Below are 25,113 nucleotides of genomic sequence, written 5' to 3' on the forward strand. Positions count from 1 at the left end.
CAGATACTGTATGTGGTGCTGAATGGTATCAACACATTAACTGCTGCATCATGAGATACTTGGTGGGCCATGAGATGAGATACTTGGTACTCAGCACCACACTCTGAAACTAGCTCTCTAGTGGTATCAGATGAGATTTCAAAGAGTTCTTCCAAGAGTTTGGATGGAGATGTGTCAGGAAGCTTTGTCTCAATGTTGTCTGTAAAGGTTTTTTTTTATCCAGAGTAACTTGGTTATCCTTTTCTGTGTTTTATTAAATAATGATTTTCAGATTTTGAGAAATGTTATTTTCATGGAGAACAGTGCAGCTGCAACAGATAGCACTTTAGTGATAATTTTCTGTAATAATTTTATTTTTTTCTATAAATCTCAAGGCCCCCCCTGTCATGCCTCTGCGCAGTACCTACTGAGCTATGTTCAGGAAGGGACTTCAACAGCTTCCTTACTTCCCGCTCATCTGCACAATTAAACTGACACAATTAAACTGAAAAGTGCAACAATATATATATAATTACAATAATAATACATTACCATAATAAATAACATGTCCTCATTATTAAGGCAATATGTAGGAGTCAGCAATTATATGTAATTATAGAATTATATATAGGAGTAAATGTATATATAGGAGTAAATGTAATGCCACTGACTAACATTACTACTGCATTATAATTATTTATTGTAACCATGAACTTACTTCAAGTTCAAGTTTCAAGTTTGTTTATTAATTATCACAATAAAATACACGTACTTTGCTGTGAAATGCTTGGTTCTGTATGAGCCCCTGAGAGTGTGCTTCATGAGGTAAAAAAAAGTAAGTAAAAAAAGTAAGTAAAAGAGGAATATACAATATACAATACAATATACAATCAATCTGAACTTCAATCAAATAGATTTGAGAGAGAGAGAGAGAGAGCTTTCACTTAGAAAAAAAACCTATATCTGTAAACTCTGCCTCTGCTCTCCACAGGTCCTGAACGAGATGACGGACCTGCTGTCCTCCTGCAGGAACTACGACAACTACAGGCAGGCGTACAGCAGGTGCGCAGGCTTCAAGATCCCCATCCTGGGCGTCCACCTCAAGGACCTGATCTCGGTCAACGAGGCCATGTCGGACTATCTGGAGGACGACAAGGTGAACGTTCAGAAGCTGCAGGCGCTCTACAACCACATCAACGAGCTGATCCAGCTGCAGCAGGTGCCCCCCAGGCTGGACGCCAACATGGACCTGGTGCACCTGCTGACGGTGAGCCAGAGCGGAGGAACCTCACCATTAAAGGGTTAACCAGGGTTAATCAGTCCAACGCAAAGCCTATAGGGAGGTGTAGTCTGACGTCACTTTCGTTTCCCACACGGTCTACCCGTATAGGGATTTATCATTAGGAAAATGGATTATCGGCTATTGTAACAATTCTGCCTGATGAACATTGGCAAGCTTTCAATTTTTGCACAAAATCAGTTCCCTTCTATCACTAACATTATATATATTTTTTGACCTACTTTTTCTCCTCCTTTTTCTGTGATTTCTCTCCCATCCCAATTTCCTCTCGTGCCAATTCTCCCTCCCCTGTCCTGATCGTTGCTCGCATGTGCCCCCCACTGGGCGGTCGTAGGGAGGATAGAAGGAGGATGTCCCCTCCGATACATGTGGAGGCAGCCAGTCACTTCTTAGGTGTAACGTGCGGGAGGCTCACACTGCCCCCAGCCATCTCCTGTCTTTGCTGTGCAGGCGCCCTGACCGACCTGTAGGAGTCGCTGTTTACAACGACCAGATTACCACCCATCGACTCTCCTCCCGGAGGCAACGCTGACAGCCGGATTTGATACCGGTGTCTCTTGCATTTGTGATGAGCGCAATGTCCGCTGCGCCACCCAGCCGCCACACTAACATTATTGTTTAAGCATTTGGTTGAAATAAAGGTAGTTATAAGGTTTTTAATTTGTCGTTAAAAAAGAACTTCACTTACCAGTAGAACGCCTGTTGTTCAGTGCTGTCGCCGTCAGCAGCGCCAGAGCGAAGTGTAGTTCCTCAGTGAACGAAAACATAAACGTTGTTATTTTGCTACCTTTATGATTAATTGCGAATTTGTTCATGTTGAGCTATAGATTGTGGATGAATACACACAGAAAGGTACACCATGCCAATGTTCATGCTTTATTTGTTGGTCTAAATGAGACGATTTAGAAATGGGTCCATTGGAAATACATGGCGATTTCAAGAGGGGTGGACCGCACGGGAAACGGCAATGATGTAACCACTACACCTCCCTATAGTAGTGCTGTTAGATGTAATCCTTGTATCCCTAACAAGTTGACTGTTCACGCAATGTTAGCTATTCATATAATGATTATAATTTTTTTTCATTTTTTTATGTATTTTATTTTTTCATGCTTTCTCCCATCCCCCCAATTTAGTCATTATACAAATTCCCTCCTGGTCATTGTGCTGTCCTAATGTTGGTCTGGGGAGGGTGTAGACTACCATACATGTGGAGTCGCCAGCCGCTTCTTTTCACCTGACAGCGAGGAGTTTCACTAGGAGAGAGTAACGCGCACAGAGGTTCGCGCTATCTCCCCCAGATCCCCTCCCTGCTGATATCGGCTCATAGCCCCACCGGTTTCCCACCCGCGAACACTGCCCATTGTGTTCGTAGGGATGACTTACCAATATACATAACCATGCATATTTTTCTGAACAGGTTTCACATCCACTGAAGTCATGAAACGCAAGCAACCATGTCAGCGTTCAGTTCAAATGAAAAATAATATTAAATAATAATAATTACTGTAGTAGTTAGAGATTTTCATCTGAGAGCAGTTATATGTCAAAAGGGAATTATAGAGTTGAAATGAGATTAAAAAACGGTGATACTCAACCTGTGGCCAGAGGCAAAATCATTTGTCATATCGCTTCCATTTCCAAAACCATATATTTGATTTGAACTCTCTGGAGATGAGTGCATCGTCGCTCTCGCAAGCTGAGTTTTAAGGTTATAGAGCGAAGATATAGACATCATAATGAAACTAGGGACATTGGGGAATCCCAGCTTTTTCGTGCTAGTTACTGGGAAAGTGATGAAATCGCGACATTGTGACAAGGAGAAAAAAAACGGTAAGACCAATTACAGAGGTCCCTTGACCTCTCACCTTAACCCTTTCACTACCACACTACATACGGTGTGATAGTAAAGGGTTAACCTTCTGTAGTGTGGTAGTGAAAGGGTTAACCCTTTGTCGTGTGGCAGTGAACCTTCTGTATTGTTGCAGTGAAAGGGTTAACCATTTGGTAGTGCGGTAGTGAAAGGGTTCAGATATTTTTATATAATTGGGCACATTGAAACCATAAGACGTTTTCAGCTACAACCATATCCAGTGTATAATGTTAGTTCCTAAGGGTCTACTAAACCCTACAGTTTTGTGATTATTATTTTTTAACCTACCTGTAAAGCTGAGACTGCAATTTAAATACCCTCGTTTAAATATACTGAACCGTAGGGTCACCATAAAGTCCAAATTTTGTTCAAAAAATAAATAAACAGCACAGAAGCACCCGTGTCACTATGCTCTGGCCCCCGAGATGCAATACATCTGTTGGCCGTCCTGCAAATACAGTCTCCGTCCTACATCAACCTCACTCTATCCTGTTCCACAGCTTTCCCTGGACCTCTATTACACCGAGGACGAGATCTATGAGCTGTCTTACGCCAGGGAACCCAAGAACTGCAAAGCACCTGTGAGTGACACACTATAGAATAAAAACGTAAATTTTTTGTTTTGCGAAAGTCGTCGATTAAGTTAAGCGACCTGACTTGACTTAAATGTACTTTGTGTGACTAGACTCTACTTGATTACCTTACTGATTTACAGATTAACCTTCCCAACCCTGTGCAGTGGCCGCTGAAAATGTTAGCGATTGGTAGTGGATGTTGATGTGAAACAGCTCATAGATAGAGATCTGGTGTAATGAGAAAATGTTGTACTGCTTTTCCCATATCAGACCGGTCTATTCATGCATTCAAGGCTGTTGTAATGATGGGTTTGTTTTCTAATCAGCCAGCCACCCCCTCTGTGGTTGTGGATTGGGCGTCAGGAGTGGCCCCTAAACCCGATCCCAGGACAATCAGCAAACATGTGCAGAGAATGGTGGATGTAAGTGTCCTTTTCAAAGTGTAGCCTCGATACACTCACTCAGTAATGTCATTATGTAACCATATAATCACTTCATTCAAGTATTATATTTCCATTACGTACCATTTCAAGAGTACACTCTTTTAGTTATTGTTCACCGGTAACAATATGACGGCCCACTTGTGTTCCACAGTCTGTGTTTACAAACTACGACCACGGCGAGAACGGCTTCATTTCCCAAGAGGACTTTGAGAAAATTGCTGCTAGCTTCCCCTTCTCCTTCTGTGTCGTGGACAAAGAGAAGTGAGTGGAGTGGTTACTATTCATTGGCACTCGCTTCACCTGTGGCACATTTGACAGGTCACGTACTCTCTCTCTCTCTCTGAGTTCCTTTTCAACTGTAGTGGGGAGGGAAACTAAAGTAGACTATGTAGCGGTGTGTGGCAACCGGAAACAGAAATAGCAGAAGAACTAACCATAACTACATACTCACCCTTATTCTCTCACGCTAAACTGAAATGCAACCTCATACTAACTAAACTATGTACAGTATACCGTCCGCTTTTATTCTCCCATGCAAAGCTGACCTTGTGAATACAACCGCATACTAAAGCAGTTCGTTTGAATATAGCATATGCATATGGCTAAATAAAAAAATCTAAACCGAGTCTCCATTCAGTTCATGCAAAGTTGTAGACGTACAATATACAGTATGAGACAATTACTCATAGGGTCAGTTTCTCAAACATGGATTGAGTGTAGTCATGGACTGTAGAATGCAACATGGAAAATGTAACCAAGTTTTGAAGCTAGCCACGTGCCATATACTTTTGTAGATCCCATTGTCCATTCCACTAACATACAAAATTGTGTGTGTGTGTGTGTGTGTGTGTGTGTGTGTGTGTGTGTGTGTGTGTGTGTGTGTGTGTGTGTGTGTGTGTGTGTGTGTGTGTGTGTGTGTGTGTGTGTGTGTGTGTGTGTGTGTGTGTGTGTGTGTGTGTGTGTGTGTGTGTGTGTGATGGACTGTCTAGGGAAGGCCTCATGAGTCGGGAGGAGATCACAGCCTACTTCATGCGGGCTAGCGTCCTCTGTTCCAAACTGGGCGTGGGTTTTGTCCACAACTTCCAGGAAACCACATACATGAAGCCCACCTTCTGTGACAACTGCTCCGGATTTGTAAGTCATAGGTTTAAACCTGCACAATGGAACTTTTTCCATAAACCGTTTCTTCTGCAAGTTAAATCACAGAGTTGGACTGAGTTGAGCTGAACAAGAGAAAAGCCTCCCAACAGCAATGCATGAAACACTGTGGAATTCCCCACATGAGCTCTTCTGCTCAGGCAGGACCAGTGCCATGAAATTAACGGCTAAAGTCTCATTTCTAGAGCATAAACGTGAATAACACAAATGTAAAACAGTGCCCAGAGAAATGCCTGTTTTGTTGTGTCTTTCTCTTCCTCCATGTTTTTATTTTTTACTCAATGTGTTTTTATTAAAGTTTTAGAGTTACAGTAGAGATTACAGACGTAACAGACATATGCACATAAACAAAACAAAACAAGGAAAACTAAAAAACTGTTCACAGAGCACTTCATAATACAAAACCGTTACAATGCAATGTCATTATTTCAGGAGGTGAGAGACATAGTCAACCGTTCCACATGAGAAATAAAGGGCTGCCACACCACATCAACACCACTTGATCCCCACAATGTGTATTTTATCTTTTCCACTTTTAAACAATACACAACATCACAAATCCACCTGCCAAAAGAAGGGAGGAGTAAGCAATATAGTTCAACTGTGCTTTTGGTAGATACGAATCCCCAGAGAGAATCTTCCTCCATGTTTTAACATGGTGCAGTTACTTCTCATAGTCTTCCATAGTGCACCTTTAAAATACACAATAGCCTAGATAAGATGCATAATCTAGTTTTTCAATCATTAGTTCATAATGTATAGATATAAGCAAACTATTAACTATTAATTAAATCTATTAATAGTCAAGACCCTTCCTGTAAATCATTTGTAATGATGAATAATTCAGTGTAGCATATTTTCCTGCCATTTGTAAAGTACCTCAAACCACAGCCAACCACACATACCCATTCAGACACACGGATATGAATGAATTAATGAATTCATTCAATCTTTATTTAATCTCGAAAGATCATTGAGAGCAGGCTCTCACTTACAATGTCGTGAGGAACAGTACATAATACAAAAACAATATAAAAAAACAGACAAGCCAATCAATTAAACAATTAATATCAATCGAAACAATTACAGACCGAGGTGAAATGGTTGGCCATTATAGATTTAAACTAACCAATGGATATTAAAGTATTGAGTTTTAAGGTGCTTTGCAAAACATTCCATGTGTCAGGGGCACAGAAGCTAAAAGCAGATTTTCCTAATTCAGTGCAAACTCTGGGGACCTTAAGCGTAAGCCAATCACCAGAGCGAGTATGATGAGGTCCAGAGTTCCAGTCCAGTAATGAAGTGATGCAGGGTGGAGGATCCTCAATAATGGCTTTATACAGAAACGGATACCACTGCAAGTCACGTCTCTCTGCCAGAGAAGACCACCCTGCCTTATCATACAGGATACAATGATGCACCATAACTGTCACCAGTGATACAGCTAAGGGAAGACAGATATACAGAGTCCAGAGGCGTTCGAGTGGAAGCAGCAGCATGTCTATAAACGACATTTCCATAATCCAAAACAGACAGAAACATTTCTTCAACGACCCTCCTTCTGTTAAGCATAGGAAAATAGGTTTGGCTTCTGTACAAAAAGCCAACCTTCTGTCGCAGTTTACTTGCGACATGGCATTTAAATTTTTCTCATCAAGCCAGATGCCAAGATATTTATATTTTTAGGCTCTAGAGAACAGCATGCACTTTGTTTTGTTTGCATCTAGTACCAGTTTAAGATGAACAAGTGCATTCTGCAAAGTATTAAATGAGACTTGTAATTTTTCAATGGCTAGTCAGCAACACAATAGACACTAGTGTCATCCGCATAGAGATGAGCACGACAACCCCTCAAAGAAGAGACAATATCATTCATATAAATAGTAAATAAGACCCTGCTTTACTCCCTTTGTAATGGGCAAAAATTCTGACTGGACATTGTCGTTCACTGATGTCTCTTGGATAAATAGGTCTGAAACCATTTGCAGGCAGATGTGTCAATGCCAACATTCATTACCCTTGCAAGGATTTATTTTTTTGACAGGATAGCTTGGATATTGGTTGATAGTTATCTAGATTACTTCTATCTCCACCTTTATGCAATGAAAGCACATGGGCTATTTTCCAGATACTAGGAACTGTACATGATGACAATGAAAGATAGAAAATTTGTTATTTGTTGTGTAATTATGGAGCAGCTAACATGAGGAAAAAGGGATCCAGTTTATCCTTTCCAGTTGATTTCCTGGTATCACAGTGCCTCAAAAACAACACTGGGAGAGAAGGGCTGCAGGGAAAACTGTGAAGGATGCCTCACAGCGTGCACCAGCTCATAACCACCAATAGGGGGCTCTGTGTCATTATTATCAAACAAATACCAGCTTCAACATTCCCTGCCACGCTTCTATCCATCAATGTATGATCACTGCCACCAGTCTAAGCCTATGGAGATGTTTACCTTCTTTGCAGGGCTATAACTTTTTAAATTGTATTGCTAAATTGACATTACTATGGCCCATTCAACATCGATTATCTATCGTTCAGGATGTAGGAACGTTGTACTTTTTCATTCATAGATTCATACGAAAATACATATAAATATGTTTTTATCGTTTTCTGCAGTAATTCCTAGAACGCTAGTTATAGGCCTAAACGCATAATATAGATTATCGATTGCAGTTTATTCGTGATGCACGCTATATTAAAAAATCCAACTGAATACGATCATAAACGTTATGACTCATCATGCGCGGATGACCGGGGGGGGGGGGGTCATTTATAAGTCTGTGATCGTCAGTAAATGCTTTATGTAGTATGGGTTGATTTATTGATCAGTTGGTTTGTAAACAAAGAAATGTACAATCGCCTTGAAAATGACGTCAGCGTCACCGTTCGCCGATGAGACTGGATGAAAAAGATCCCACTTATTTGATGGCGATCGACTCGATCCATTTCCGGTTTGTATAATAATAATAAACGCCCAAATCATGTAAATTATTGAGTTATGGCAGCGATCCATGCACGCCAGTGTGTGTCTGTAGTCCCGCAACATTATGTGAGTGCCGGTGTTCTGCCGAATTCTACTACCTCTTCGAAAACTGCTGCCGTAGCGCGAATCACCTATATCTTTTGACAGCTGGGTGACGTCACCCTATAGTTCACTCCGAACTCCAACAGGTGTACCGATATGTTATCATCTACAAATACATTCAGCTGCAAAGCCAATTACATGCAAATATTTACATGCTTATACAGTTCAAAAGGTGCAATGAAAAACATATGTTTAAGATATTGTTTAAGATATATCAACAAGACTCAACATAACGTTCGTCAGCAAGGTGGCAGAATATTGTAGAGTGAACGATTGTGGGTCATGCGCATGCGTGCGCAAGCGCAGGAGCGCTCGGCAGTAGAATTCTGCAGGGAGTAGGATTTTGCAGAACACCGGACGCATTTCCCAGACGCACCGAGATCACGTGAGATCCATTTCCGGTTGTAACTCGCCGATCATCCACCAGGCGGCAGTATTGAAGCGTTGCAGAGTTGTGCAGGCTCCCACTGCATCAGACCAGGCTCCGTCAGGGAATTATGAATAACATGGCCAAAAAATTTAATATGATCTCAATAACGTTGTACGCCGTGGAATGGCAGAATTAGCATGAACTTGAATCACGTTGTACGACGTTTTCGGCGCAGGATGTGTTAAAGGCCAGACAAATCTCTTTCTGCTCAGATATTAACCCATTAAAATCTACATACGTAGGGAAAGAAGTAGTAGTCTTGCTCTTGTTTGAATTTACCAAATGTTTTAAGGATCTGAATAGGAACTAGTGATTCAATTCAAATAATAGTTTCATTTGGCATTCCTTACCTCAGATGTACATTTAGTTCTAAGTTGCCTAAATAATGACCAATGGGAAGGGTCTCCAGAGTATCTGGCAAGATACAAGGCTCTGTTTCTTTCTCTAAATAACTTCAATAACTAATTTCAGGTGAGAACCACAGGGTTAATCTTTTATCCAAAATCTGAAAAGAGCATCACTGAGAGAAAGGTCTTTGTGAAGAAACCCAGAGCTAATTCAACATCAGGGATGTTCGGAAGTATAGTGGATCAGTCACTTCCTCAAATTTATTTTGGCAATAGTGTGAGATTTTGTTTTCTGGTACATTCTGTGAGGCAGTGATCACTGATTCCCAACTCAAACACTCCACAAGCAGAAAATTACACCTATTTGAGAAAATTAAATCAATTAAGGTGGATTTAGCCACGTTTTTCAGGTTTGGCCTGGTGGGTTCAGTGAGCAGTTGGAACAAATGTAAGTTACCACTAACCTCCTTAACAGGCACTCGCCATACATTGGCAAAGAAAAAAAAAAAAAAAAAAATTATAATTACACATTTTTTATGTTGATTTAGAATTAGAATGTCAACATTATGAACGAAGCTTCGAACTATTCGGTACAGCCCTAGCATGTTTTGATATTGTCAATTATCTCACTTTTACTAGGTGACTTTTACTATAGGTGACTAACTCAAATATGCCACAAGAAATAAGGAAAATGGACATACAGACGTTTTTTAATCAAAGGGCAGCAGAGACAAGTGATACAGGGACACAGGTAAGGTCTTACAATGGCTTAGTGATTATAACAGTGCAGTTCAGCATTCAGTAACCCATACTTTTTGTGAACGTGTTTTTGATACTACATTCTGTTGAACACACACCTCAAAACCGTACCTAAGGAAAATTGGCTCAATTGCAAGAAAAATAATAGACAGTTATGATATTACATTCTGCATAATTTGTATGCAAAATATTGTGGTTCCCTGCTTTAGTCTGTTGACACATTTCTATACTAAAAATTCTTGTGTAGTCCTGTGTCATACCTAAATGTCATATAAGTGAATTGTATAGAAACAACTCGCCAAAAGTGACTATTGCGCAACTGATTTGACAAAAAAAATCCCCCCTTCTGCCCCCCACCCTCCCTAATTGCCATACCTTGGCTTTTGCCGAAACAACGCCACTGCTCCTTAAAGTTATTGGAGGCATGACTTAACAATTAACATAGAATCACCTAAAACAATCATCATATCATCTGTATAGTGGGAGAGTAACTCTGCTAGAGTATCAATGGAGCTGATGTCAGCAGATGGTCTATAAACTCCAATCACAATCAAAGAGTTGTTCGGCCCTAAATTAACATTAAGCGCAATACATTCAAAACATTTTGGGACAGTAATACACAGACAATCACACCAGTGTTTCTTACCAATGACACAGGACATGCACATGCATTTGTGAATTAATTACAAAAATGTAACATTGTATGTCAGTTTATGATAATGTGCTGTACATTATTTAGCTGTTGTCGTATTAAAACAAATGTTTCTCTTCCTCTTCTCTCCACCCTCAGTTGTGGGGTGTCATAAAACAAGGCTACAAATGCAAAGGTAATTATCTCTTTCTTTCTTTGACCTTTTTAAACACTGGAATGCATGTGTTTAGTTCTCAGCAGTAGCCTGTATAAATGAGACCGAGGTCATGTTCAGAAAGTCAGCTTTGGATGAGAGTTACTAGAGTGGAGCAGGTATAGTGGAGCTGTCTAAGAGGAGGTGCATACTATAGTGTTAGTGTGGAGCAGGTATAGTGGAGCTGTCTAAGAGGAGGTGCAGACTATAGTGTTACTAGTGTGGAGCAGGTATAGTGGAGCTGTCTAAGAGGAGGTGCAGACTATAGTGTTACTAGAGTGGAGCAGGTATAGTGGAGCTGTCTAAGAGGAGGTGCATACTATAGTGTTAGTGTGGAGCAGGTATAGTGGAGCTGTCTAAGAGGAGGTGCATACTATAGTGTTACTAGAGTGGAGCAGGTATAGTGGAGCTGTCTAAGAGGAGGTGCATACTATAGTGTTAGTGTGGAGCAGGTATAGTGGAGCTGTCTAAGAGGAGGTGCATACTATAGTGTTACTAGAGTGGAGCAGGTATAGTGGAGCTGTCTAAGAGGAGGTGCAGACTATAGTGTTACTAGAGTGGAGCAGGTATAGTGGAGCTGTCTAAGAGGAGGTGCATACTATAGTGTTAGTGTGGAGCAGGTATAGTGGAGCTGTCTAAGAGGAAGTGCATACTATAGTGTTAGTATGGAGCAGGTATAGTGGAGCTGTCTAAGAGGAGGTGCATACTATAGTGTTAGTATGGAGCAGGTATAGTGGAGCTGTCTAAGAGGAAGTGCATACTATAGTGTTAGTATGGAGCAGGTATAGTGGAGCTGTCTAAGAGGAGGTGCATACTATAGTGTTACTAGTGTGGAGCAGGTATAGTGGAGCTGTCTAAGAGGAGGTGCATACTATAGTGTTAGTGTGGAGCAGGTATAGTGGAGCTGTCTAAGAGGAAGTGCATACTATAGTGTTAGTATGGAGCAGGTATAGTGGAGCTGTCTAAGAGGAGGTGCATACTATAGTGTTACTAGTGTGGAGCAGGTATAGTGGAGCTGTCTAAGAGGAGGTGCATACTATAGAGTTACTGTGGAGCAGGTATAGTGGAGCTGTCTAAGAGGAAGTGCATACTATAGTGTTATTGTGGAGCAGGTATAGTGGAGCTGTCTAAGAGGAGGTGCATACTATAGTGTTACTAGTGTGGAGCAGGTATAGTGGAGCTGTCTAAGGGCCCGGGTCCACCTATCTCACATTTTCACCTGAAAAACGCTGGCAGTGCGCCCGGTAGTACTGGGGCGGGCGCATGCGGTGAGAAAAAAAGTTCAGCAAGTTTAAACTTTAAACGCTGGTGCGGCCGCACAAAAAAAAGAAGCGGACTGCAGCGCACTTCCTATAGGCGGCCGCATACGGCCCCTCCCCATTGGAATACATTGAAAAAAGACGCGTGCGGTCATAAATATGAGGCAGGTGGACGCGAGCCCTAAGAGGAGGTGCATACTATAGTGTTACTAGTGTGGAGCAGGTATAGTGGAGCTGTCTAAGAGGAGGTGCATACTATAGAGTTACTAGTGTGGAGCAGGTATAGTGGAGCTGTCTAAGAGGAAGTGCATACTATAGTGTTACTAGTGTGGAGCAGGTATAGTGGAGCTGTCTAAGAGGAGGTGCATACTATAGTGTTACTAGTGTGGAGCAGGTATAGTGGAGCTGTCTAAGAGGAGGTGCATACTATAGAGTTACTAGTGTGGAGCAGGTATAGTGGAGCTGTCTAAGAGGAGGTGCATACTATAGAGTTACTAGTGTGGAGCAGGTATAGTGGAGCTGTCTAAGAGGAGGTGCATAATAGTGACTAGTGGTTTTATGTGTTGTAGACTGCTGGCTGAGCCTTGCAGCACATGAAAGTCAGCAATCGAGACCACAAAATAGTTTCTCCCCCCCTTCCTTCAAAACACTCAGACAAACTGTTTACATGACTGTCAGCACGCAACGCTCTGAGAGTTGCACTTGCAGGATGCGTAGCATGCGAAGGAAGGAAAGCTTACATAATCTAGCGAGTGTGGGGGGGGGGGGGGGGGGGGGGGGTACTAGACGGTTTAGAGAAGAGAAAACGAATCCCAGTTTCATGCCCTGACACGTATGAATTCCTGATTCAGACTGTGGGATGAATTGCCACAAGCTGTGCAAGGACCAGGTAGCATTCGAGTGCAAGAAAAACACCAGAGGGACCGGCTCCATCGACAGTCCGACGCCGAGTTCGACACCCGTCGCCACGGGGACGTCTGAAGGTTGGGGACGTGCTATAATATAATGATACATACAGGCACGCACACGTCATTTACTGACTCATGTACACACACGGACACCGTGTTGACCCATGTGTATACACGTGGTGCACACCGGAACTATTAGAGAGGCATAGCACTAACCACTGAGTGAATGTTACTGCATCGATTTAAAACTATAAGACGATGCCATCTGGTGGCAGATACATAGTAGAACACATCAGGTACACAGGGCTATTTCATTTAATCACAATTGGAGGTGGGCTTCCCACTCTCCAAGACATTTACAACAAGCGTTGCAGGGGTAAGGCTAAGAGAATAATCAAAGACTCTAGTCACCCAAACAACTGCCTCTTTGAACTGCTGCGGTCAGGCAAGCGATACCGGAGTCTCAAGGCAAGCACAGAGAGACTCAGAAGGAGCTTCTATCCCCAGGCCATCAGGATGCTCAACGACAATAACACTATGTAACAAACCATCACATACACTCATAGCACACACATCCACACGTACACACTCACTTTAAATTAAAAAAAAACTCACTGTAGCACCCACTTTACCCACTTTAACACACTTTATATTTATTGGTAAAGAGATTTGCACTACAACTCATACCTCATTGCACTTTACCCTAAGTTGTACCTCATCCCATTTATGCATTGTACTGTATATTGTATTGTAACCTAGTTACTCATTTTTCTACTCTGTATTGTATGTATATTGAACACTTTTGTTTTGAACGCTTTTGTTTACACTCGTTACGTACTTTTGACTTTTATTTTATACTTATCTATTTTTTATCTAGCACACTCTCAGGAGCAAAACAGAAAAAAAGCATTTCATATAAAAGTATTCTGTATTTTTGTATGACAACTAATAAAGAAACTTGAACTTGAACATGTTAGATAGGAGATAAGATGTTCCTTTATTGATCCCCTTGGGGAAATTCGTGAATTGAGGGTTATGTGCAGCAATATTTGGAAGAAATGCCTGCCGAGTGGGTGATTTCTCTGTTGACTCATGTCATGAGGAACCGTTTCACAATACTGTACTGTAACACTGAGAACCAATTTCGGGAACTTAACATTAAGTGTCTGATGTGAGAAGATTTTGAACTGGCCATGAACCTGTGGGTTTCAATGTTACACTTCCCTGTATGAATGTGAAATACGTCAGTCCATGTGTGATATCCCATTGGTTCTATAGGTTCAGAGGAGGGCCCGTTCGTGTACCCACCAGATGAATGTAGGGACTGGAGCCCAGAATCCCCAGTCCCCTCTCACCTGAAGCAGCCTCCGCAGCTGAGCAGGCCCCTGACGGTCCATAGTGGCACGCAGACCGAGGGACCCTCTCTCTCCTCCCTGGTCCCTGACTCGAACTGGCTACAGCCGTCTCTCCTGGCCCCAGCACCCCCCACCCTCACCCCCTGCCCCAGCCCGGTGCCCCAGCGTAAGCAGCGCCACTGTGCCAAGTGGGAGAACAGAGCCTCCATCGTGCAAACGCCAGAGGAGCCAGAAGAAGAAGAGAGCAAACCCACCTATGAAGCCCTGAAAACCGTGGGTAACCACATTCTAAGTGTTGATCACAAGAGTAATTCCTTCATATGATTGCAGCAATGGTAGCTAGATAACACTGGTGAATTATGTCATTCTCAGGACAACCAGAAGCTCCAGAAGGCAAACGAGACACTGCGTAGGAAGCTGAGAGAGACAGAGCGTGAAGTAGAGATTCTAAAGACACTGCTGAAGAGACACGCACTCCACCCTGTTGAGGAGGATTCATCATCTTAGCCAGAAATGCGCTGGCAACTGCCCCCGGTCTCCAGATTTTCTTTTCACACCACCAAAATGAACTGTGAATTCAACTAGCAATTCAGATAGGATTCATATTTGCTCTGTAATATACAGCATAAAGTGGGAGACAACATACAGTATTCACCACTGTATTGCTACACAGCAAACATCAGTTACTGTGAGCCAAATTATTTGGGCTCTCTAAAAGCAACTGGTAGTATTACAGCAACAATGGGTGGACTGGTCAAGAGTCGGTCGGTTATTATAGTAATACAATGAAGGATACCATTTTATCCTGTACAGTACATATAAAGGAACAGCAAGATAGGGATGCACCGATCCCACTTTTTCAGTCCCAATACCGATACTGATACCTGGGCTTTGGGTATCAGCCGATACAGAGTATCAATCCGATACATTACTTTTAATGAACAGTGTTAGTGTGACAATGATGATGATTATAAAAGTCAACTGCTTAGGTGTAGCTACAATGAGATGGGCTTAAGGTGTATAGAATTTGCATCACCCTATATCAATGTCACTGTCACATTTAAATCAATGTACAAAATGTTCTCAGTGTTTATGTTAATATTTATTGTCTAAATAAACACTACACTGTATCATAGGAGAAACTCGGATAACTGGATGTGTATATGCTGGTACATGTTCTGGACTATTTATGTGTGTGTGTGTTTTGGTGTATTATACTCTCAAATTTTATTTTTATTTTTTTTACTACTGTGTAGCCAAAACATTTTATTATTATGTCGTCATCATTTTGGTCATAAAAGTTGCCAGCTTTGCAGTATTGCACTGTGAATGATGTCGAATGGAGTTTTCACCATTACAAGTGTTTGTGTGCTGTAAATATAGCTGGCGGTGTACAGAGTGCCAGGATATTGTGGTGCCATCATAGGTCCTTTGAAGGTCACTTTTTTTCTCTCAGTATTGTTCTCATTTGTTATAATAAATACATTATCTTCTGTAAGACTGTGTCATATTTATGCCCACTAGGGGTCACTAAAGCCTCAGAATAGCTCCCTTTCTGCTATGCATGGTGTTTCATGTTGCTTTTGGTTCCCAAAATTAGGAGCGGTGAACACTTAACAGTGACATGGCCTACAAATGGTGTTCTAATTAGGTGTCGCTGTGTTTAACATGTACTCTTCTTTCAGTATAATTAGATTAGCGGAGAAGCATCACAAACAGCTACATTTCCTCTGTGGTTAATTAATTGGAACTTTAATAAGAAACCTTTTTTTAATAAGTAGGCCAAGTATGTGATGATGTATACTTTTATTAATCCCCTTGTGGGGAAATTCATCCTCTGCATTTGTCCCATCCTAACTATTCCAGGAGCAGTGGGCAGCCACACAGTGTGACACCCGGGGACCAACTCCAGCAATGCCAGTAGGGCTACGCCAGACGCGTTTTCCTTAATGATAAGCAAGCAGTGCAAGAATGCAGAAGCATTCTACCGTAGTGTCGTGCGGTAATGCGCCTTTCATTTTCCGCCGCCCAGCGCCCGTGCATGTATTCTTTCGCCGGTTAAGGTTAGGCATGGTTAAGGTTAAGGTTAAGGTTAGGCATTGTTTCGGAGTTGGTTAAGGTTAGAACGGTTAAGTTTAGGCGCTGTTAAGGAGCTGGTTAAGGTTAGAGTTTGTCAAAGAGAATGGCAATATAATTTCTATGGTTAAGGTTAGGCATGGTTAAGGTTAAGGTTAGGCATTGTTTCGGAGTTGGTTAAGGTTAGAACGGTTAAGTTTAGGCGCTGTTAAGGAGCTGGTTAAGGTTAGAGTTTGTCAAAGAGAATGGCAATATAATTTCTATGGTTAAGGTTAGGCATGGTTAAGGTTAAGGTTAAGGTTAGGCATTGTTTCGGAGTTGGTTAAGGTTAGAACGGTTAAGTTTAGGCGCTGTTAAGGAGCTGGTTAAGGTTAGAGTTTGTCAAAGAGAATGGCAATAGACAGCCTATTTCCGCGCGACAGCTCCCAAAGCGGGCCTGAAAAGAAAGGCGCTTTACCGTAGTGGCGTGCGGTGACGAATGCTTCCGCATTTTTGCACTGCTTGCTTATCATTAAGGTAGACGCGTCCCAGACGCCTATTCTTTAATCCCAGCCGAAGAGTGCTGCCGAGTGCTTCCGCGTTTTCCCTGATTCCCCGCGACACGCCCCGCGGCAGCGGCATTATGCAGCCGTAATCCCTGCTGTTTTTCCATCGACGCTTAGCTCAACTCGTTCGCCGCCTTGCTGTGGAGCCTGCGGTGCGGTTGGTGACAAGTTCGAATCACTTCAATTTTTTTCTTTTTTTTTTTTACGTTTATCATCTCTCGCTATAAACGTGCATTCTTTCGCCGGTTAAGTTTAGGCATTCTTTCGGAGTTGGTTAAGGTTAGGGTTAAGTTAAGGTTAGGGTTAAGGTTAGGCATTATTTCGGAGTTGGTTAAGGTTAGGGTTAAGTTAAGGTTAGGGTTAAGGTTAGGCATTATTTCGGAGTTGGTTAAGGTTAGGGTTAAGTTAAGGTTAGGGTTAAGGTTAGGCATTATTTCGGAGTTGGTTAAGGTTAGGGTTAAGTTAAGGTTAGGGTTAAGGTTAGGCATTATTTCGGAGTTGGTTAAGGTTAAGGTTAAGTTAAGGTTAGGGTTAAGGTTAGGCATTATTTCGGAGTTGGTTAAGGTTAGGGTTTGTCGCAGAGCATGGCAATAGAATGCCTGTCTGTCTTTCTTGACGTGGAGGCAGCAGCCTATTTCCGCTCTACCGCTCTGCCGCGCGCCGCATGGCCAATCAGAGAAACGCACTCTTCTCTTCGGCTGGGATTAATATAGACGCGTCCCCGACTAAGGATTTGGATGGTCGACTAGGATTGGCCAAAACTTGCCGTTAGTCGACTATTGGTCAAAAAAAAATTATTACATTTTTTTTATTATCATTCCATTTTGGCTGTGGGGGGTGCTTAATGTCTGAAGGAGTCGACTGAAGGCTTCTTTTCCTCTGCAAAAGCATGCAATTGGTCCACTGATGGATACATCTTGATATTTGTCTAGTCTAGTGTGTTCATTAGATGGGTGAAATCCTGTGCCTGTTTTCGTAGGCAGTTAGCCTCTGGTATGCATGCCATTAGCATTAGCCACGCTTCTAGGCCTATTTTCTTTTGGAAAGAATGATAAAAAAAAATTTAGATTTTTTTTTTATTTTAATTTTTTTTATATTCGACTAAGAGGTTGGCCAGTCGACTACATCTCCTTTCGACCGATTAGTCGACTAATCGATTAATAGGGGTCAGCCCTAAATGCCAGTAATATCAGTCAGGAGCAATGACGGCATATACAGTACATGCGTGTGTTTATATAGTGTGGGGGAAACGCAAAGGAAACCCACGCAAACATGGGGAGACCATGCAGATTCCACACAAAAAGACACCCACCGTAGCAGAAAAGTAGCTTGTGACATCAGCAGTGAGGACACCTAAACTTGGCTATGGTAGCTCTAACAGTCAACAGTTTAACAAGTGGGCTGGATTGTGAGTTTGTTACCATCAATAACACTGGATTAACAGAGATGTCTGTCTTTAACTCTTGAAATTCCCAAAACTGTTTTATTTTTTTTATCACAATTTAAATTCATTTAAATCATCTTTACCAATGCTGTGTCCCTTGAGTGTTAGAGCTGGTTATATGAGCATGGACTGGTTAACCTACATAGTGGTTAACCAGTTAACCAAGGTAATGAGTCGTAGCCCCTCTAGGGGGCAACAATAATCAGGAAACAATGTCAGTGACAACACCTAGATGAAAATTGGACTAGAATCCAACACTTCCAGCTCAAGATAAGTCACGAATGCAGCCCATTTATAAATAATTATTTTTCAGTTCAGTTTCTTATTGCATTGAAATGACTGCACAACATCAGTTTCTTTCAACATGTGTTCTCACTGATTATTCAAGTTCATTCAAACGATGTTTTAACGATGTTTGTAGACCAATCGTATATTCTAAATTATAGCTATGGAGACATACTATGGTTCATTTGAAATGCTTATATTTATACTCCCAACAGGGAACAAACCATTTGTTTCTACATACATCCGTTCCTGCGCAACCCCAGCCTAAAGAGTGGTCTGTTTAAAAAAAAAAAAAATTCTAGGAAGAGAGATATTGCGTCTTTTGTGCGCAGCATGCGCAGTTCTGTTCCATTAGGGGCTCTGCTTGGCATCACTCTGCACTCCCTCGCGTACGTGCACGCGCACTGAATAAATTCCACAAATGTACCTTTAATACCCGTATTAGTCTGACCACACCCCTCATCAGCTTACCTTCATAAGCAGGTGTGTGGTCACCTGCTCTCCTCCTTCTCGCTTTCACCACAAGGAAGTGCCTCGGTAGTACCCCACTTGACGTGTTGTTAGTTGACGTGGAGAAAAATATTGTTTACAAGGAGGAGATACGTTGACATCATATCTTTATTTTCTGTCTCACTATTTTCGAGAAAATACGGCGATATTGTCTTCGTACTGGAGTGTCTGGAAGATGATGATCATTCTAAAAACCCTCCACCGGTTTTCGTATTGGGAGCACGCCGCTGCATGCTTCTCAACTGCAGTTCCTTGCTGTGTTTGTTGGGGTGAAACCTGTCAGGCCACAGCTGAACTGTCGGACGCGCCGCTGTTGTGAGAAGCGGTGGGTTTCAGGTTGGGTGAGTACTGTTGCTGGCGGGCTTCACTTGTCTGTTAGTGCTATGGGGGCTACTTGACAATGTTTATGGAAACCGGCCCCAGGCTAGGGTCCTTTGTTCAGCCACCTAGGCGACAGAAGACCTTGGTCTGAAGACCATTGTAGTTTAACTAGTGGGCCGCGACCATTAACACTGGTGATCCCTGTGTGTTCTGGACGAGTGGATTTCTCTCTGTCCCGTGTTAAGCCCCTTCTTTCATATCCAAATGAGAGTATTCCTTCACGAGGAGATATGTGCATGGATGTGCGATAGCGGCAGATCCATGTTCAAGTCAGCTACACAGGCCAGTTTGGTATTGTGCTGATTCCGTCGGGTGTTGGTAAAATCACCGTTGTAAAGCAGTGTTGACATCTTGTTTCTCTTTTCTCTTAAAAAGTGAGGAGAGGTTCAGAACGGCGGCCTGTCTGGGTGAGTGTTATGTCATTGTATACATGTTCAGGTGATAGCTGCTTAGCTTACGGTTAGCCAGTCAGCTGTTAGCTGCTGCGTTAGCCTGCTGGGATCGCTGCATGGCCTACTTAGGTTGGGCCTACTGTTAGCCAGTCAGCTGTTAGCTGCGGCGCTAGCATGTCGTGATCACTAGGTAACGTTAGCTTGCTGCTATAGGCCAAGGCCTGGCGCGGGGAGCTTCAGCTCCTCGCGCGCCGCGCAAGCTCGCTTCTGGTCGCGTGCGCCGTTAGCTCGGCGTCTCGCGATCAGGGGCAGTAGCGCCCGAACGGTTGGAGCGGCCGTTAGCTTAATGCTACTCTGTTGAACGTGCTTTGATTGTAACATGTTTTACACTCTTGACTACGACGTCATCCTTGACAGGGGATGTTCGTCGACCCTGCCCTGAGCCAGGACGGCAAGGTTGCGTCAACAAAGAGGACTGTAGTGCGGGTTGGAGCGGCGACGCTGCCCAGTTCGAACAACACAGGAGCGGCTGTGTTCCTACGGTGTCTGTGACTGCACTTCGCTGATCTACGTTCCGGGTAGGACAAGGTTTGACCAGACCTTATAACACGTCTTCTGGTTTTACTTTTCTAAATGTGTTGTGAATAACGATGTTTTCCCAAACGTGTGTTGCTGCAATGCATTTAGGATACGACGCGAGTTATGTGTGTACTGTTTTTGTCACTGGCAGTTAGCTTCTCCGTGCAAATCGGGTTGTTGTTACAGATGTGAAAATGATCTGGTTGTTGTGTGAGAAACATCATGGTGTTTATATGTACCGTGTACTCACAACTAAGGTAACTAACCTATGAAGCTATGCTTAGTGACAAGTGAGTAAAAGAATGTTCTTTTCTCAGCCTGTGATGACAATGAACAGTGTGTTCACATATTAACAGGTTTTCCTGTTTTGACTGGCCGTATTGAGGGTAAAATAAGAGGATTGTGTTTCCCCCCGGTTCCCTGGGGACTTTTTCATCCTCCTATCAGACATGTTGTGCACTAAATTGTGTCTTTTGTGTGGTAGGGATGCGATGTAACCCTTAGCTTGATTGCTGAGGTTGTGCTAAAACTGCTGGAGAAACTTTATTTTCCTAAAAGAAAAGATGGTTTGGTCGCTGTCGTGTGTGCTTAGCAAGGCCTGTGGCCGATACTAATCGAGAATTATGTATTCTCTCATTGTGAAAAACGGCGTTCCTCTGTAGAGTGTTTTTGCCATTTTTTGTAGGTGATGATGGGTTGTGTGTGTCATGTGACCTACAACTGGGTTGGACTGGCCACAGAAGCACATGTGTATGTTGGACCGGGGCTCTTAGAGCCCTCTCTATTCTGTGTTTTTTCCTTAGTAAAAATCAGATAGCAGGTTAGCTCATGCGCTGTGTGGAGCTGTCAAACGCTTCATAGAGCTGACTATGACTGTGTCATATTCTCTTTTTGTCATTACATCGTATCATGGGTGTGGGGTCGTAAAGGGGTGAACTGGTAACCTTTCCTCTCCCCTTGTTTCTGTCGGTCAGGGGTACACCCCCTGTGCTTCAAGGTTCCCGTCACGTGGCGGTTCGGCACGTTACGGGGGGGGGGAGGGAGTTTCCTGGTCCCACGGCCTGGTATATTGGGCGTGTGCACCGCAGGAATTCCCCCGCCATAGAGTACGTCACCGTGCGCGTCTCTGTTGGTAGGACTTCCGTGTGCTGTTCAGGTCCATGTGATGGATCTGTTTCAGGGGGGTGGTCAGGGCTCCTCCTCACCAAGCGCCTATTCGGGCCTTCTGTGAGTTCGGACTCCTTCTTCCATGTGAGGGAGCCTCCATCAGAGTACAGAGCCTTCCTCCTCAGATTGTCGAAGTGAGTGGACCCTCTAGAAGGTGTCCTATTCTATTGTATATGTATTCGATTCAATTCGATTGTTGAGTGTGTATGGGTTCAGTGCCCCTTCCCCGGAGAGCCCTAAAACCAATTTTTTACATGGCTCAAGGTGCAATATATTCTTTTCAATCTGTACAGCTCGCGTGGGAAGTCTCTCTGGGGATCCCCGTCTCCTTCCTATGGGAGGGTGGTGGGATGTAAAAATGTGAATTTTTTTTACCCCTGGCTGTGTAGACTGGGATACATACTGTTGATGCTTCCTTCTTTTCTATTCAAAAAGTGTTGGAGTTAGGAAGTGTCACACCCCTCTTGTCGTTCCCCTGGGCGCCTTGGGGATTCAATGACAGGTCTAAATAGCCTGTTCATTGATGGGGGTGTGTCCCGACGCACGTATAGTGCTAGCTCGCTGTAAACAGGCGACTGACTGGCCTTGGTTGCTTGTGGTTGAAACGGCGTTTTTATAAAGCAACTGAGATGGGGGTTTTTCCTCTTCCGACGACCAAATCCCACGACCTGGGTTGGTTTTTCGACGGATTCTCGTTCATGTCTGGGGGATGATGACGGAATGGATCTGAACATATAGAGGGGTCTCACGCCCTTGGAGTGGGCCACCAGGCGCGGTTCGGCCGAACGTCTGGGTGGCGCCTTCTTTTCATGTTAAGATCGACACGCATATCTGCCCTTTCTCCTGGAGTAGGCATGTCGGCGTGGTTAGGGCACGGGACTGGTTCTGGTCACGCTGGTCCGGATCAGTTGAACCCGTTGTCCGCCGGGGATGCAGATCTGCTGTTCTGGTACCCTGAGGGACTTGGGCTTTTTTCAGGGGGAAAAATGCCAGGTCGGTCCGGGTGTCACAGGGTTCAGCGCTATGGAGACCTTGGTTGGGTACGTTTTTACTCAGCACTGTCGTAATGGCTTACGGCCATGCCAACCTGTACACGCTCGATCTCGTCGGATCTCGGCCGCTACACAGGTTGGTCCTGGTTAGTACTTGGTTGGGAGACCGCCTGGGAATACCAAGTACGGTGTGCTTAGGGGCTGGTTCTCCATTATTTTTCGCTCCTCTCTCACGCATGGCGAAGAGGGGCCTGTTGGGGTGGTCTTTGACCTCCTCTGGTGACCCTGTGCTTCCCGTATCGCCAGGCCCGGTCCGAGGTAATGTTCGTCGACCCGTAGGCCTGGGTTAACCCTTTTTTGAAAACTGAGACACTTGTACTGCGGTATAGCCGGTGTATACCCGCAGGTGTGTTTTGGAGTTTTTTCTTGAGGGGTTATAGGAACAACCACCGCATTGGGTAACGCCAAGGTGGTTGATTCCCTGGTGTGTTGGAGCAGTGTCAACTCTCAGGTTCACCGGTTGAGGGTGCCCCTGCACGTTCATGACGTCTGCTAATCGTGTCAGCCTTCTCTGCCTCAACCCCTCTGGGTGGGGGTTTTTAAATGGAGGCTTGGTCATGCAACAACGCCAGCATACGCCCCTTACTCGTTTTCACCTCGTATGTCTCTTCATTTTACGTGAGGTTGGTTGGGGGGGGGGGGGGTATAAACCACTCCTTGGATGTGTTATATCATATCAATTTGGTGAAGTTCTGACTGTGTGTGTGGCGAGGAGGTGGTGTAAAACAAGCGCTCCTATCACTAGGGATTCCCTTACGCACCAGCGTCAGCGTCGAGCAGGCATTAGAGGTGACGGGTGAGGGACTAGACCTTGGCTGTGTTCCCCCTCCCTCTACCCCTCTTCCCCATTCTCCTGTTTTCACCTAACCCCCTACCCCCCCCCCCCCCCCCTAAAATACTATGTTTAAAATAAAAAGTCCCTCTATGAGTGGCAAGTTTTGTTGGAACAAACGTGTAATCTTCTCACTATGTAGTTTGTGTATGTCTCGTACGAAATAAACAATGAGGGCCCTTGGGGTTCCCGGCCATAGTAAACGTCACAGGTTTTCGTGTTTTCTTATTGGCCCGAGGGATATGTCCATGAGTTGGGGTCTGCGTGGCAGATCCATTCAAGGGGGAATCTCCCTTATTAGATGTCGGTGATAGTAGTGTTGCAGTAAAACAGGCGAACAGTTGGTAAGCATGCACTCATATGTGTAGTGAAACACAGATAAGTGCATGTGATAGAGCTGATAGCGGATCTATTTGAGGCAAAGGGGCGGCGCAGAGAGGGTCGCATCCTCCCGGTCATCATTACGGGACGTCCAACACTCCGGTCATCACTCCGAGACAGCCACTCACAGGGAGACAGGGAGACGGGACAGGCGTTAGACAGTTCGCGTGATTGTGATGGGTGGACATAGCAATAGATACAAGTGGTAAGCATATATGCGAATAGAATAGATATATGTAGTAAGCATATTATGTGAATAGAATAGAAGTACTTAACCCAGCAATGAACTCCACGTCTAAACCACGTTGGGACAGGGGTTAGAGAGTTCCCATGTTTGTAGTGGGTGGAGATGGAGCAATAAATACATGTAGTGAGCATATGCATACATGGTGACAGTAGAATCATAGTATATAAGAAAATTGTGAAATTGAGTAATAGATAGAACTACTGCAAGCGTATGGATACAGGATGAGATACAAGACAATAGCTCAGGGCCGTATGCCCCGGGGGGCAGGAGAAGCCACTCAGAAGGTTCAGCACTGCAGGCCAGACGGAAGGCGGTGTGAAGAGGTTAAAAAGGTTCTCCCATGTCTGCAGAAAAGCAGACATGGGAGCAAATAGACATCCTAACTAAACTAGACAGATTAATCTAAGGGTCAGTCCCCGACCAGGTGAGATCAGGGTAGGTTGAAGTAGAGAGAGAAAAGATGGGTCTTAAGCAGGGATTTAAAAGCTTCGACAGAGCAGGCGCCCCTGACGACGGCAGGTAATTTGTTCCACAGGTAGGGAGCGTGGTAGACAAAGGCGGATTTCTTTTTAACCCTAGGAATCGTTAGAAGCCCCGCATTTTGTGAGCGCAGAGCACGAGCAGGCGCGTATCGAGAGATGAGATCGGTGGGCCACCGTGAGCTGTGCTTTTACGTATACAGACCGTCTCTGTGACGCCTCCTGTGGTGTTTTGATCTAAACGTGTACCTTCCCCCTCTCCTTTGAAGAGGTGCGGCAGCGTTGGGAGGACACAGGACTCATCCTGGTCGCGCCGGAACGGATCAGTTCAACCCGGTATTATTCCAAAATAATCCAGTCTTTTTCCATAGATCACGAGATATGACGCGTTATGCAATAAGCCCAAATCGTTCTGGTTGAT

The 25,113-nt window shown here is 43.8% G+C and overlaps 1 protein-coding gene across 3 annotated transcripts in view; it reads left to right on the top strand.

Annotated features, from left to right (window-relative positions):
- Window positions 1-15,813, top strand: part of LOC311225522 (RAS guanyl-releasing protein 1-like) — a 50,250-nt gene extending 34,437 nt beyond the window's left edge. For 2 of the 3 annotated variants that reach the window (XM_084310839.1, XM_084310841.1), the window contains 9 exons: window positions 971-1,246; window positions 3,653-3,733; window positions 4,054-4,149; window positions 4,322-4,431; window positions 5,160-5,304; window positions 10,746-10,782; window positions 12,911-13,042; window positions 14,246-14,595; window positions 14,695-15,813. In XM_084310839.1, the coding sequence (XP_084166965.1) occupies window positions 971-1,246; window positions 3,653-3,733; window positions 4,054-4,149; window positions 4,322-4,431; window positions 5,160-5,304; window positions 10,746-10,782; window positions 12,911-13,042; window positions 14,246-14,595; window positions 14,695-14,829 (1,362 nt within the window). In that variant the 3' untranslated portion in view covers window positions 14,830-15,813. Of the gene's footprint in view, window positions 1-970; window positions 1,247-3,652; window positions 3,734-4,053; window positions 4,150-4,321; window positions 4,432-5,159; window positions 5,305-10,745; window positions 10,783-12,910; window positions 13,043-14,245; window positions 14,600-14,694 lie in introns of all 3 variants that reach the window. The other variant, XM_084310840.1, reaches the window with a different exon arrangement.
- Window positions 15,814-25,113: the final 9,300 nt, after the last annotated feature.

Source organism: Notolepis coatsorum, assembly GCF_963971535.1.
Source record: "Notolepis coatsorum genome assembly, chromosome: 3".
NCBI classification, from domain to species: Eukaryota; Metazoa; Chordata; class Actinopteri; order Aulopiformes; family Paralepididae; genus Notolepis; species Notolepis coatsorum.